The sequence below is a fragment of the Pelecanus crispus genome, chromosome 3 (genome assembly GCF_030463565.1).
Source record: "Pelecanus crispus isolate bPelCri1 chromosome 3, bPelCri1.pri, whole genome shotgun sequence".
Lineage (NCBI taxonomy): Eukaryota > Metazoa > Chordata > Aves > Pelecaniformes > Pelecanidae > Pelecanus > Pelecanus crispus.
Genome location: NC_134645.1, coordinates 97,546,993 through 97,561,342, shown reverse-complemented (window position 1 = coordinate 97,561,342; position 14,350 = coordinate 97,546,993). Strand labels below are relative to the sequence as shown.

Sequence of the window (14,350 nt, the reverse complement as noted above, 5' to 3'; positions counted from 1 at the left end):
TTTTGTTTTTAGTTTTTATGTAGTATCAGATTACTGAGGAGAAACTTAGGTGCAGAACTTTGGGTTTTAAATACGCAAAGCTACATGACTGATAGTTATTGTAAACAATGTTTTAATGACTCTCCTGAAATATTGGGAATCTGTTGTTCAACTGATTGTTTATTTGTCTTGAAAGAAAATCACTGCTTGCTTTATCTTCCAGGCTGAGCAAGTTGTATCGGGGAATAAAAAAGTGCGGTAGCTGAGACTTTTGCAGGCAATCCAGAAAATAGCCCAGATATTTCTGAAAGCAATGATCCAGGTCTCCCCAATGCCAGTCTGTGTCACGTGGCCACATGACACACGAGTGGAAAAAAGCAGTTTTGACATGATATGAACAGAATTTTTCCAACTGTTTTTTATGTTTAATTTTAAGTTGCTCTAGAAGATACTTCAGAAGCTTAAGACAACCTTTCCTGTTAAACAAATAAAAATTTATTAGATGCTTTCTACATAGTTCTAAATATGTATTTTAGACATTTAAATACACATTCATGAAAGCAATAAAAATGTTCTTACTCTAACAGAGCAACAGTTTCAGTAATATTTTGAATAAAATCTGAAAATAAGTGCAGCAATAGGCTGGATAATCCTTGAACTACTGCTTTTCAAGTCAGATCCTAGCAATGAAGGATTTCTACTTTAAACAGTAGTTTTTGTGTATGCACCACTTTTACTGGTAGCCACAGCAATACAGAAATGCAAAGTGTTGGTCAGCAGCGTGCTTATACAGTACAGTCTCCCAGCTGCAGATGCTATCAGTGTGTAACGTGAACATGGAGCACTGCTTAAGATTAAAGCCGCCCTTTTGGCACCGAAGGAAATGCCACTACCTTCCTGTGGCACAGCACACAGGGAAAAGGTATATATAGTTTAGTACACTGCTAGCTAGGGGCACAGCATGTCTGATAATGTTCATACAGCAAAGACAAAGAATGATGCATTAAGTCTCTTATGACTTTCTTGATGCCGTGTAAGATGTAATTAAGTAAACTAAGAGTTGGTTTGCCATTAAGGAGGTTCTGTACCTCATGTGGGCTTTTGTTTGTCAAAGAAATGTGGAAACCAGTTTTTATTGGAGTGAAAAATCACATTTATTCATCCTGATCCCATTCAGCAGTTCTTTTCTCACCATCATTTTAGAAATTGCCTTGGTATGAGGTGTAATTTTGTTGCCAAAGCTCAGGAAGCTGAGTCATCAGACTTTTAAGCTGGTTCTTCTAAACAGGACTGAGTTTAGGAAAGATTATTTAACAAGTTGCATCTTTTTGCTTTCTAAGGCAAGTCTGGAGTGTAAACCTGCAATGTGATTTGTTTCCACCTCTCGCTGAGTAAATGCAAGTCCAGACATTCAGCAAGTACATGCAATGTTGTACTGCTGTAGAACAGTGATGCCTAAAAGCCTTATTCTTGCTCCCTATTATGAGTAATTAGTCTTAGATTGAATTCTTGAATGTTAAATGCAAACAGTGCTAGACAGTGCTAGCGTGGCTCACACGGGCTTAAAGTAAAATATCCATATGAGATACCAACCTACAGCACTTTGGTCCATCAGATTCACAACACTTCTTTGACTGGCCGTGGTTGTTCAGCATGGCCTTCTCAACATGCGAGAAAGAGAGTCGCCAGGTGTTTCCTAAAGTTGAGTACAAGATTAAGTTGTTATGCAGCAGTAAGTACTGGTGTCTGTAACTAGGAAAGAAAAAGGCACTTTATAATTGACTTAATTTTGCATATCAGCAATTCCTTTGCACTTTAAAAAAAACCCAAAAGCACCACGTAATTCAGTGACTACAATTAGTTAATTCCTCCTTAATTCTCCAGCTGCTCCACACAAAGACAACTAGAATGTTATTAATATAGGTCATAGTTAATTGTTTGGATGTTTTAACTATATTCTTAAGGGTGTTTGGATTTACTTTAAAATTAAGCTTAATTCTGAACTTTCCTGCATTTGTTGAACATGATTTGGGGAATTACACTATTCATGGAAATCTGCTACCTTTGAATTTCTGTTCTGTGTTATTAGCCTTACTGCATAAACATTCTGGTTTTGAATTTAAAAAAAATCTTCACGGGGTTTCAGTTTCTTTTGTGCAAGTAATATGCTTGTGAGTTTGCCTTGGGTAAGGTGACTGTTCTAAAGCATTTATTTTTGTTCTGGTAATGTTTCTGAAAACAATGCTTAATATAGCTCAACCCCCTGTTTTTAAAATACCAGCAATGATTTTTGTCTTCCTTACATGAGTTAGACTGTTTCCTTTGCTTGTTTGGTTCAGTTACTCTTTGCATTTAATTTTCACAGGAAGAGATAGCCCAGTAGAGCAGTAACTTTTTTATTTGGCATTGTTAAGATGGGCTAATTTAAAAAAAAAAAAAAATCAGATTGCTGGAACTCTTTTTGCTGAAATCATCAGTTCTCATAATGCAATGTCAAGTTGGGATGTTTCTGCAAACTAATGCAGGCTTGGTGTGACAGTGCCCTGGAGGGGAAAAAAATCCACGTAGCTATACCAGAATTCAATGAGGAAATAATGTATCTTGCTAGCAAAGTACACAGTTTACTTCCTGCAGAAGTATATAACTTGTGTATACAGTCCCGCTTACAGGGATGTTGCCTGCCTTTTTAGAAGTCTCCTTTTAATTTACTTTTGGGGTTTTTTACTTTTTTTTTCTTACCAAGCAAAGGAGTGGATGTTACTGTTAAGTACAGCACTAGCACAGGGAAGGTCTGTGTTCATGTGTCCAATTTAGTAGATTTAATGTAATGCTCTTAGGAATGGTTAGTATGCAGCCTGGAACAGCAGTTTTGTCTTTAGATTTCAGTACAGGACAAGCAGGGTCACAAATCTGATGTTTTATAGAGGGGTTTCAATTCTCTTTGATCTGGCTTATATCTAGGATAAGACAAAGATCTGTACCTTGAAGGCAGAATACTGAACAGAACCTGGATACCCTTTTTATAGCACTTGCAAGTGATCAAGTTGTAGAGAAGGTATTTCATAACTTAGACTTATTGTCTGTATTTGAGGTACCTCTTTGAACCTCTTCTTTTTTGTTTTGTTTGGCTACTAAATAAAGTGGTGTATATCTGAACTCTCCCCTGACTTTTCTTCCCAGCCACTGTTCAATTTTGAGGCCATCCTGGGTGCTGGGTGGCCAGCTCTGATCAGCTTTCAAAGTCAAGATGATGTCCACTGATATTTCTGCTGGAGGATTTTTGATCTGAAGAGTTATTGCAGGGCTTCCAGCCTTTCTCCTTTTCACAGTTACTTCCACATCTAGTAACAAAGAAGAAATTGGGGGTTTTATATATGCATATTTATATATCAGAAACTCTTTTTTTAAAGAATGTTAAGGTTTTTACTTAAGAGGAATTTATAATCAATCAAAAGAAATACCTGGGTTCAGTCACTAGCTCTTTATCCTACAGGATATGCATTTTACATAAAACATTAAGAAGGCCTGTTGAGGAGTTCTGTGAAATAAGGAGCACTTTCTGAACTGCTGGGTTTGCTTGATTTACTGTGTCTACAGAATCAGAAATACAGTAATGTTTTCCAATGAACTACTTCGCTGTTGAAAACACTGAGACTGAAGAGATACATTTGAAACAGGCCACAATGTTTCTGAAGGCTTTGGAGAAAAAGAGCACCCTAAAAGGGGATATGTTTTCTATATAGATTGATACAAAGTATTAGGTAATGTATAAAAGAAAGCTCTTCCTTTTGCTACCAGTTCAGCAAATGGCTCTTTGTGTACGGCAGATAGAGTCAAAATATAGAGGTCATGTAGGAAGTATCAAGCATGCGACGGAACCCTTAATGTACATCATTTTCACGTGGAAAGAGGATTGCATAGCAGGGCAATGGGTTAATCACATAGTATGATTAGCTCTGATGTGTTTGTGGTGATTCTCAGCACAAGAGCAAACTTGAGAGACAGGGACAGGAGGGGTACAGTTACAGCTACGTTGCCACAATGAGACAGTTGATGGGGGGCGGGGGGGGGATCATATTTTATTAACAGCAAGGCAACGCATATGCACACTGTAATTAGATTTTCAGCACTCTTAGGAGAAGCTTGTTCTCTCAGTACTTACTTTTAATGTTTTTTACTTCTTGTTTAATAATGTGTCTTAGTGCTTGAAGCATTTTAAAGGCTGATAATTTTCCATCTTCATCTAAAAAGTTCAACAAACTCTTTTCTTTTGGATTTCTTTTGAATTTTAGATAGTAATAGGCTCCGGTATCATCACATTCATCCAGCTGAAGTCTTGCAACAGGTATTACAAGCATGATGTCAAACTCATTTGGTTCAGATATCTGCAAAGTACAAGAATACAACAGTCAGTGTGCAACTCAGGTTTTATTCTGTTTAGGCTTGTATGCCAGTTGCGGTTTTATCTACAGCTGCCTTGGTCTACTTTTCATGTCTGGTGTGAAATACGAGCTTATTTCTGTGGATTTGTATTGCAAGATTGCTGTGCATTCAAGTGGAGAAGAGTAATTTACTGACAGCAGTTCATTTCCCAGCTTTTTAAGAGAGTTTTTAAGATTCTTAAGCTGTTCCGAGTAACACATCACATGGTCGTCCTTTTGCACGTGGGAATCGGCTGCGAGGCAACAAAAAATATGCATTGCTGTACCTGAGGCTGGTTGGGGGGGGGGGGGGGGGGGGCGCGGAAGGGAAGCATCCCCATGTTTCACTTTGGACTGGAACCAGAAAAATCTGAAATAAAAGGTATTGCTGTTTTTCCTGCTGTTTGAAAAAAAACCTATACACTAGAATGAGAAACATTGGCACGCAGTCTTTCATGCAGTGCTAGACCCACTCGTCCTCTGGTTAGGCCGGGCTTACCTGCGTGCGGTGCAAGGGCAGGGGCTTGCTGCGGCTTTAACGCGTGTCCCGGTCAGGCAGCGTCTCTTACTGAAACGCACATACATTCATCTTCCGGCACGTTAGCTATTTTATAATTAATTGTTGTCGATTAACGCAGTGATCCTAAAAGTCTCTTCCCGGCGGGGCGGGCCACCTCGCACCTGTTCCCAAGCGGCGGGAGCAGCGCGAAGCCAGCCTGTGCCAGCCGCCGGCCCCGCCCGTGTCCCCCCCGCAGGCACCGGGACGGCCCCGCACCCACCTTGACGTGCTCGTAGTAGCTGCCGGCGCTCAGGCGCTCGATGGAGCTGAAGCTGTTGTCCTTGCTGCGGATGGCCTGGATCAGCTGCGAGATCACCTGGTTCACCAGCCCGGATGCCTCGGACACGTCCTGGCGGTCCAGGGTGAGGCGGGACAGCACCTCCCGGAGGCGCAGGCCGCCCGCTGCCGGCGCGGGGGGGCGGGCGACGGCGACGACCGCCCCGTCAGGCACCGGCGCTCGCCTCCGCGCCGCGGGGGCTCTGCTCGGAGGAGCGGGGGGCGCCTCCCCGCCGCCCGGCGCCGGGCCCGCCGGCAGGCTTCTGGCGGCGGAGGCTCGCCGCGCCGGGCGGCCGCGCCGGACGGTGGATGCGTCCCTCCGCGGCGCCCGCAGGGTCGCGGCGCCGTCCGGGCTGCTGCCCGCGCCCCGGCCCCGGGAGGAGCTGCGGGCTGCGGCCCTCGCCGCGCCCCGGCCCCGCGAAGCTGCGGCCCGCGCCCCCCGCTTGCCCCGCTCCCCTCTACCGCCGGCGCCGTCCATGGCCTCCGCTCTCTCCGCAGCCGCCGGACGGCGAGCGCGGCCCTACCGGAGGGGGATTCCCGCCTCTCCCAAGTTCCTCTTTCAGGTAGCGCGGCTCCGCCGAGGAAACGAAACCCCTACCTCCGCCTGGCTCTCCCGCGCTGCCCGGCCCGGCCCGGCCCCGCCCGACAGCGGGAAAGCCCCGAACGCGGCAGCCGGCCCATCCCCGCCTCCCTCCAATCCCCTGAGAGCGGTTTCCCGCTCCCGGGCGGCCCCACCTACCCGCGGGGCGAGGCCACACGAGCGCCGCGGACCGCTCGGCTCCCTCAGCCGCTCGCTGCCGCCAGAGAGGCGGCGCCGGGCCCTCCCCGCCGCTGCTGCTCCCGCCCCTCAGCAGCAAATTGTTCCACCCCGGCGCGGCTCACTTCCGGTTCCGCCCCGGCGCGCCCCACTTCCGGTTCCGTCCGCGGGTCGTGGGTGCCGCCATGTTGCTGCGTGGTAGCTGGCGCTGCCTGGCGCTACCCCGGGCGCCGCGGCCCGGGCAGCGCTGGGCGGGCGGCGAGGCCGCGGCGGCGGTGGCGCCGGGATACGAGGTGGTGGTGATCGGTGGGGGCCATGCGGGGACGGAGGCTGCGACGGCGGCCGCTCGGGGTGGAGCCCGCACGCTGCTGCTCACGCACAGGATCGGCACCATCGGTACAGCCGCGGGGTGCTGGGGTCGGGTCGCGGCCAGGCTCGGCGGCGGGCGGAGGGGGGGAAGGTACCGCGGGGAGCCGGCCCGGCCTCCCGCTGCCCTCCGGGCCCGTTTTCCGCCGGCGCCTCGGGTCTCCCCGGTGCGGGTAGCCGCGCCAAGCCGGGGAGGGTTTGGGCGGCGGTGGCGAGGTGTGTCCGTGTGTCCCCTCCCCAGGGGAGATGTCCTGCAACCCCTCCTTCGGAGGCATCGGGAAGGGGCATCTCATACGAGAGGTGGACGCCTTGGACGGGCTGTGCGGCCGGGTCTGCGACCGCTCCGGGGTGCACTACAAAGTGCTGAACCGCTGCAAGGGCCCGGCGGTCTGGGGCCTCCGCGCCCAGATCGACCGGGGCCGCTACAAGGAGAACATGCAGGTGAGAGCGGCCGGGGCCGGGCTGCCAGCGGGGCCGGGCCCCCCCTCTTCCCGCTGGCGGGGGCCTTTCCAAGTTAAACCGGGCTTCCTGCAGAGGCGGGACGGTGTCTGCAGGAGCTCGGCCGCGGGGTGCCCGTGTGCAGCGGTGGGAGGAGGCTGCCTCGAATCTGAAGTGTTAGGATAAACTACAGAGGATGATTTGGGGGGTGTTTTGGTTTGACAGAAAAATACTAAAAAACTAGACACCTTCCTGTTTGGTACTTTAATGCAGCATAAGGAGTTCAGCATAGTTTAAAAAATTCTCTAGTGTTTTATATACAGGTCAGGCTTTCTGACTAAGTTGTTTCTTTTGAGCTTAAATCTCGAATCTGAAGCATTAGGATAAACTACAGAGGGTGATCGGGGGTGTGTTTTGGTTTGACAGGAAAATATTAAAAAACTAGACACCTTCCTGTTTGGTACTTTAATGCAGCATAAAGTTGTTGGAGCTCAGCATAGTTTAAAAAATTGTTTAGCATTTTATATACAGGTCAGGCTTCATGACTAAATAATTTCTTTTGAGCTTAAACTCTACCTGAATGAAAAGTTCTACTTGATAGATCAGGACAGTACAGTAACTGAGCGTCTGTCAAGTGAGCTGGTAAGAATGGAAAAGGGAAGAGCGTGATAGATGTTTTGGAAATCAGCAGGGTTTGGGGCTGCCCATATGTCTCTTAACTTCTAGATTTTTGCAGTAACTCCTTTCATGACAGAAAGAAATCCTTAGCACACCACTGTTGACAGTTCATGAGGCATCTGTGGAGGATCTTCTCGTGACAGAGCCAGAACCAGACCATCCTGGGAAATGCCAAGTCACAGGAGTTGTTCTGGGTATGCGCTAGTAACTCAGTAAGCACCTTCAGCTACTCCACTCTACAAGCAGCCTTTGGGGTAAACATTTCTGATTCATCAGTGAGAAAGTTGAATTAGCCAACAGAGGTGATTTAGGCCGAGTGTGAACTAAACTACGTTAATATGTGTAATACAATGAAAAACATACCTGGATTGATAGGATATTGGGAGGTTACTTAAGTTTAATTTTCTTCAGGCTAGTGATACTGAATTCTCCGCTGCATTTTGAGATTTTATTTGGTAAATGGCATCTGCTGCCAACAATGTTACGGGGCAGCAGTATCCTGTTACTAGCAGACTCATGCTTTATTACCTCTTGCTGTTCTAGTAAACAAGCTTTCCAAAGTAAAGGCCCGGATAGGAATTTTTCCCAGGAGTGGGTTTTCTGTGTTAGGGGCAGCATGCTTAGGAATAAGAAAAATACAGGAATAACTATATGCTGCTTATTGCAGTTATTACTATTAATGCTTTTATTATTGAAATGCTAATTTGTTAAATAATAAAACATGGATAAACCCTCAGTGAACACTGTTAGTCTAGCTTTAGACAGAAGCATCAGGATACCGGCACTTTGTTGATACTAAAATATGTGCCTCTGAAAACTTGCTGTTTCAGGGGATGGGAGCACAGTACATGCTGGGAGTATTATCCTGACCACCGGTACATTTCTGAGGGGTATGGTCCTCATTGGACTGGAGATGCATCCGGCTGGGCGGCTAGGGGACCAGCCAGCCATCGGGCTGGCTCAGACTCTGGAGAAACTGGGATTTGCTGTGGGCAGGCTGAAGACTGGGACGCCGCCCCGACTTGCCAAAGACACGATTGACTTCAGTGGTCTGGAGGAACGTGCAGCTGACAATCCTCCGGTACCATTCAGCTTCCTCAGCGAGTCTGTGTGGATCAAGGTGGGATAGCACATGTCAAATGCACATAGAGCCGGGTGGGGAGCGGTTTCCAGGAATGTCTTTCTCAGAATCAGCCAGAGAGTTGATGGCTGGGAGAGGGAGCTGGGCTGTATTCATACTGGAGGTGTTACGTTTCTGAGGACTCTCAATGCAAAAGGAGAAATTGCTGATTTTCTTTTGAAAGCAGGTACCTTTTTCCGCTCACTTCTCAACTTGAGAACCAAACTTTCTTTACTTTTAGAGCCGGAATTGTGTGAAATATGATACTGTTAGTAGTATTCTTCATGTGCTGGTTACGTGGGTGGTTTACAAAATGCTTCCGGTATTAGACCTGTATTGTGGAGATTTATGATGTCTTGCTTTTTACCCCAGCTCTAGAGTAAGATTAAGATGTTGAAATTAGAGGTCATCAATAGTGTTGACTAGGAAAGAGAAAGGATGGAGTAAACCACAGAGCTGAGAGGTGGCATGTTAACGGTAACTTAAAAGCAGAAGAAACTCCATTTTCCAAAGAAAATCTTGGAAAATGGATGGCGTTCTTACATAACGTAGTTAAACAGCACAGAATTAAGTATCAGGCGTTAATTTGCCCCAGAGCATATAGGAATTGCAGTAACCTGTTATAATTGGGGTGGGGGCAAAAGTAATATCCCTTTATGTCCTTGGTATGTGTAGGAAATGTTTTATGGAGTTGAGGTGCAACATTACTACTATTTTGAATGTGAGTCTATTGACTCTTTTTCAGACAAATCAGTGAAATACTTTATATGGTGGGGTTTTTTTGCCAAACCTTGAATTTTCCGTGTTAATTGCAGGGGTTTGAGAGATTTCTTTTTTTTTTTTTTTTCTTCACCAAACTATTTAATTGGGCTGTTAGCTGTAGAGTCAGCACTTATTCCTCTCACTTAAAAACTTTGAATTCCTGTGGTTAATTTGAATGCTGTGATATAATGTGTTGCTTTAATAGGAATATCCATCCTATAATTTGGAATACAGTGTATAGAATAGAACTTGAATTCTGGACTCCCAAGTTCTGTTCTGTTCTTGGTCTGCTTTGGGGCATGTGGCTCAAGCTCTCTGATGGCTTGTGTTCTATCTGTACAGTGGGTACAAAAACACTACCCATCTCTTCAGGAAGTGAGAGCCAACTGTTGTGGAAATGCCCTTGGAGATCCTCGAACAGAGTTGTTCAGTAAGAGTACAGTTTGTGACTGGATTAACTTAAAGTGAGCTTTGGCCTCTTTTCAGCCAGAAGATCAGCTGTCATGTTACCTGACTCACACTACCCTGAAAGCCCAGCAAATTATCCATGAGAACCTCCACCTGAACAACCACATAAGGGAGACAACAAGGGGTCCACGGTAAGTATGTGGCATCATGCAAGGCTCTTAATGGCACGAGCTGACAATCTGTCTGAAACGGTGGCTCTCCCTTGCTTTGCGTCTGGAAAGTTACTTTTTCTCCATGTCAGGTGGTGCTCACGGTTATTTACTGTTGCAGGTACTGTCCCTCTCTTGAATCAAAGGTTCTGCGCTTCCCAAACCGAGAACATCAGGTGTGGCTGGAGCCCGAAGGCTTGGAGTCCAATGTCATCTACCCCCAAGGCATATCGATGACGCTGCCACCTGAGCTCCAGGAACAGGTGATCAAATCCATCCCAGGCTTGGAAAAAGCCAAGATGCTGCAGCCAGGTGAGGGGGGTGAATAGTTTTAAGTCTGTTTGTCATATTGGTTACCAGTTAATAAAACCAGATTTTGTTTAGAGCATAGCAAAACAAAAGAAATATGAAACCAAACTAATTCTTGGATGCAGGGATTGTTCCTTGTTTTTTTTTAAATCGGAAATAAAAGTTGATAGCCTAAGTCATGCTGCCCTGCTGATTGCCTTTGGTGATAAATAGGGACCTTCAAAATCCCTTCCATAAGATCTGTCTCATTGTTTATTGTAGGCTACGGGGTGCAATATGATTATTTAGATCCCCGTCAACTGACTGCTTCTCTCGAGTCTCGTCTTGTTCAGCGCCTCTTCTTTGCAGGCCAGATAAATGGCACTACAGGCTATGAAGAAGCTGCAGCTCAGGTGGGTGAATCTGATCATGTATACTCAGCACTCAAAAAGTGATGATATTGCCTTGGCATTTGTCTTTGATACGCAGTCTTGCTAGGCCCATCTTGTGCTAATGAAATGTTCTTACTTTTGTTGTTCACCCCGATTCCAGACTTGCCCAGGTAGTTTTACTTTTCGTATCTACAGTTGCTGTTACTGAGATTGCAGTAACAAGAGTAACTGGAAGCACTCTCAGATGTTTCCGCATGGAGACTGTGCAATGGGTATAATTGAAAACATGTGGGAATTGTCTGCAGTCATGTCAGCAGGGACCAAGAAGCCCTTCAGACACCCGTAGTATCATGAGAAAGAAACTGCCTAGATTACTAGCACAGACTGTTGCATTTTCCAGGGTACAGTTTGACACATGAGTCTTTGGAGGTAGATGTGCTGATATTTTAGCCATGAAGAGACTGATAAATGTTTGTTTTGTTTTCTGTCTGCCCAGGGTGTGATTGCTGGGATCAATGCTTGCCTACGAGTTCATGGCAAGCCCCCTTTCATTGTCAGTCGCACTGAAGGCTATATTGGTGTCCTGATCGATGACCTTACCACCCTGGGCACCAGCGAGCCATACCGGATGTTCACCAGCCGTGTGGAGTTCCGCATGTCCCTCCGGCCTGACAATGCCGATGCCAGGCTCACCCACAGAGGTATTTTATTATGGTGGCTCTTGCAGTGAGCAGCCCTGCCTGGTTGTAGACCTTTGTCTCATACACCGTCTGTCTCTGCAGGTTTTGAAGAAGCTGGGTGTGTGTCACAGCAGCGATATGAACAAGCAGTTAAGATGAGAGCTGCTTTAGAGGATGGAATTGCAACGCTAAAATCCCTTCAGTTCAGCATATCCAAATGGTCCCAGTTAATACCAGAAGTTCCCATTAGTAGCAGTCGAAGGTCGCCTGTCAGGTAAAGGTTACAGCTGAAGCTTTCTGGTCTGACCTACGCTTGCTTTAGCACATCTGGCTAGTGGTTTCACAGCGTTTGTCCACCCTTCCTGAAGCCGTCAGTACTCCCAAGATTCCAGCTTTGTCACCTTCAGGGGACAGACGTCTGATGTTTGCCTATAGAATAAGTGCAACGTTGGTGTTTTTACTATGTCGCATTTCCCAGTGCTGATGCAGGCTCCCAAAGTAAGGGGGGGGGGGGGGGGGGGGGCGGTATTCCACTGGCGCAGTCAGTTCTTGCTGTCCTCATTGAGAGTGTCACCAAGTGGTGATGGTTTTGCAGTGGGTTGCTGCTTTGCTGAAAGCTTGATAAAGCAGCGATTGATTTCAGGCTAGTGTCAGATGGTAGCTGTTCTTGTACACAAAGGCCCTTGCTTCCCTTACCCATCCTTTATCTCACCTTATCTTTTCTGTTGTTTTAAATCAGTGACTATGACCTGGCTGACTCAGTCTGTGTGAAAGGTTCCCCTTGATGTCCTTAGCTGGTCCCTTCTGTCTGGCTGTTCATTTTTTATAGAGAGCCCCTCTTCAAGAGCCGAACTGCTCTTGTGTAGACTGACAGGAGATAGATAGTAGGGAGCTGAGCTTGGCTCTGCAGTTGTTCTGGCTTGTGCTGAGATCTTTACAAGTTTGGGCTGGGAACAGCTGTAAATCTGCCTTACACAAGTGACTCCTTCCTACCATAAAAACTTACTCTTGTTTTCCACAGTGCCTTTGACATCCTTCAGTATCCGGAGGCCAACATGGAGGTTCTGGCAAGGGCTGTCCCAGGGCCCCTGGGGAAGCTTGCTCAATGGAGAGAACTGGCAGAGAGATTGAAAATAGAAGGTAGAGTACAAGACTTAGTGGGATCTGCATGGGTTTTGTTCAGTAAGTGGAGAGCCAGCCCATTCACCCCAGTGTGTTTCATGTTGCTGCTTAGTGAACTGAAACACTGTTAACAGAGCATGCACCTTTTACAATAGGCCACAGCCCGATGCAAGCGCCTGTGTTTCACTTTGTGGGGTGAGATCAGTTATTCATGTTCACTCCTGAGTTTTTCCTCCTTACTGCTCTGTCAAATAGACCATCCTTTCCTGGGATGAGAGGAAAAGCCAACCCATGTATCTTAATTCCTGTAACAAATTAAAGAGCATGACTTCTTCCAAAGTAGTGATGTGAATTAGGCTCTTTAGTCTGTGAGGCTAGAAACTTCCTTTGGAGCTTTTGACTGTCTCGGTGGAATTGCTCATTCTGCTTCCAAGAATTCCTGGAAGTGACCTATTTCATGTTAAGGTCTATATCTGGTCCTCTTGTTTCCTTGACCTTCCATCACAGCTGCTTACGAGTGGTGTGTAGTCAATCAACAGCAGGAAATAGAAGAAGTGCGTCGTGATGAAGCCCTCCGACTGCCAGAGGACCTAGATTACTTTGCCATTGATGCATCGCTCTCAGCAGAGGTGCGGGAGAAACTGGACGCTAACCGTCCCCAGACGGTAAGCTGTTGGGCCACAGCAAGGTTGAGCAGCAGTGAAATGCCTTCTGTGTCTTCCCAAGGGACAAGGGGGGGTGAGGAGAATCAGGGAAAGGAAGACCCACAGGTTTTGATCTCATTTCTCACTAGCTCCAGTGTGTAGGTTTGTTCTTGGTTAACTTCTTGTTTCCACATGCAGATTGGTGCAGTCAGCCGCATCCCTGGGATTACACCAGCTGCTATCGTTAACCTGCTAAGATTTGTGAAAACCAATCACCAGAAGACAGAGAAGCTCAAAGTGTTACCTCAGACTGGCAAGCATTTACCAGGGAAAATGTACTCAGAGAAAGCAACATCGCAAAGACAGATTTCAGCAGAGTTTTCTGAAGAGGAGCCAGAGAGTACCTTTGTTAAAACACCTTTGTAGAGAAGTGTACCCTTCCTACCAGAGAACATGGCGAGATTACCTGTGCTCATGAGCCTCTTCACAGGTAAAACTGATGCTGGCTGGATCCAAACCAGTTCCAGTTGTGTCCTGTGGCAGTGTCATCGAGTAGAACAAAGATGATGAATGTGCAAACCTTAAGTAAACGCTCAGGAACCTAAATACAGCCTGTGATTTTGCCAATCCAAATGAAAGGACAGGGGAATTGCTTTTAAAATTCCCCTCATTTGGAAGACGTCAGGTAGTCAAAATCTGTTCTAAAGCATCTTGGAAAGGACGGTGTTTTGCTCATCTGAAACGAGTAAGAAATGTTACCATGCTGAAGCCACCACAGCACAAGAGGATTTGAGCTGGAAAGTGTGCTCCATTGACTTTAGTACTTGTGTTTATAGCTGTGCAGTGACTACGCACAGTCTGTTTTAGTGTGATGTCAGCCAATGGGAGGCACTTGGTTATGAAAATGTGCACCACGTGAATATTTAAGCTTATGTAGGAGACCAGTTGAATGTAAACACTGTATCCTGGGCTTTTTTTTTTCCTCCTTTAAAATAAATAAAGCTTGTCTTGAAACTTGCTGAAGAACTTGGTCGTCACTTAGCTTTCAGCATAGCCTTGGCAGTTCACTGGGTCACAATTCACACAGGTAAGGTGGGGTAAAATTCGCTACAGAGCTGGTGAAGGCAGCTGGAGTGAGACTCGGTGCCTAGGCCAGGGTGCTGAGGAAGGTGGGGGGCATGCTGGAGCCTGCCCCAGGAGCCCCAGCCACAGGCAGTGTGGTAACTGACAGACTGACTGCCGGGTGGCTTG

The 14,350-nt window shown here is 46.6% G+C and overlaps 2 protein-coding genes across 3 annotated transcripts; one reads left to right on the top strand and one right to left on the bottom strand.

Moving 5' to 3' along the window:
- Positions 1-103: 103 nt before the first annotated feature.
- Positions 104-5,713, bottom strand: CGAS (cyclic GMP-AMP synthase). The gene is made up of 5 exons (XM_075707813.1): positions 5,180-5,713; positions 4,142-4,364; positions 3,075-3,320; positions 1,573-1,675; positions 104-455 (listed from the first exon to the last, which is right to left on the bottom strand). Exons 1-5 carry the CDS (start codon positions 5,711-5,713, stop codon positions 113-115), a joined length of 1,449 nt encoding a protein of 482 aa, XP_075563928.1. The 3' UTR covers positions 104-112.
- A 631-nt stretch (positions 5,714-6,344) lies between these two features.
- On the top strand, positions 6,345-14,118 carry MTO1 (mitochondrial tRNA translation optimization 1). 2 transcript variants are annotated; one of them, XM_075707423.1, is made up of 12 exons: positions 6,345-6,388; positions 6,600-6,799; positions 7,551-7,668; positions 8,305-8,594; positions 9,843-9,955; positions 10,095-10,285; positions 10,544-10,674; positions 11,150-11,354; positions 11,436-11,607; positions 12,355-12,473; positions 12,963-13,120; positions 13,298-14,118. In XM_075707423.1, exons 2-12 carry the CDS (start codon positions 6,605-6,607, stop codon positions 13,523-13,525), a joined length of 1,920 nt encoding a protein of 639 aa, XP_075563538.1. In that variant the 5' UTR covers positions 6,345-6,388; positions 6,600-6,604; the 3' UTR covers positions 13,526-14,118. The 2 variants fall into 2 exon arrangements, with proteins under 2 accessions (XP_075563538.1, XP_075563539.1); XM_075707424.1 differs by having other exon boundaries at positions 10,095-10,294; positions 10,496-10,674.
- Positions 14,119-14,350: the final 232 nt, after the last annotated feature.

What these genes read in the sequence shown, in the direction of transcription:
- MTO1 (XM_075707424.1), top strand. Translation starts at nt 6,605, where the DNA reads ATGTCCTGCAACCCCTCCTTCGGAGGCATCGGGAAGGGGCATCTCATA. An exon ending in GCGAGTCTGTGTGGATCAAG is followed by an intron (nt 8,595 to 9,842) that starts GTGGGATAGCAC and finishes GCCTCTTTTCAG; the next exon opens with CCAGAAGATCAGCTGTCATG. An exon ending in ATGAAGAAGCTGCAGCTCAG is followed by an intron (nt 10,675 to 11,149) that starts GTGGGTGAATCT and finishes CTGTCTGCCCAG; the next exon opens with GGTGTGATTGCTGGGATCAA.
- CGAS (XM_075707813.1), bottom strand. Translation starts at nt 5,713, where the DNA reads ATGGACGGCGCCGGCGGTAGAGGGGAGCGGGGCAAGCGGGGGGCGCGG. An exon ending in AGAAGTAAAAAACATTAAAA is followed by an intron (nt 3,321 to 4,141) that starts GTAAGTACTGAG and finishes CTTTGTTACTAG; the next exon opens with ATGTGGAAGTAACTGTGAAA. An exon ending in AAAAGAAGAGGTTCAAAGAG is followed by an intron (nt 1,676 to 3,074) that starts GTACCTCAAATA and finishes ACTCAACTTTAG; the next exon opens with GAAACACCTGGCGACTCTCT.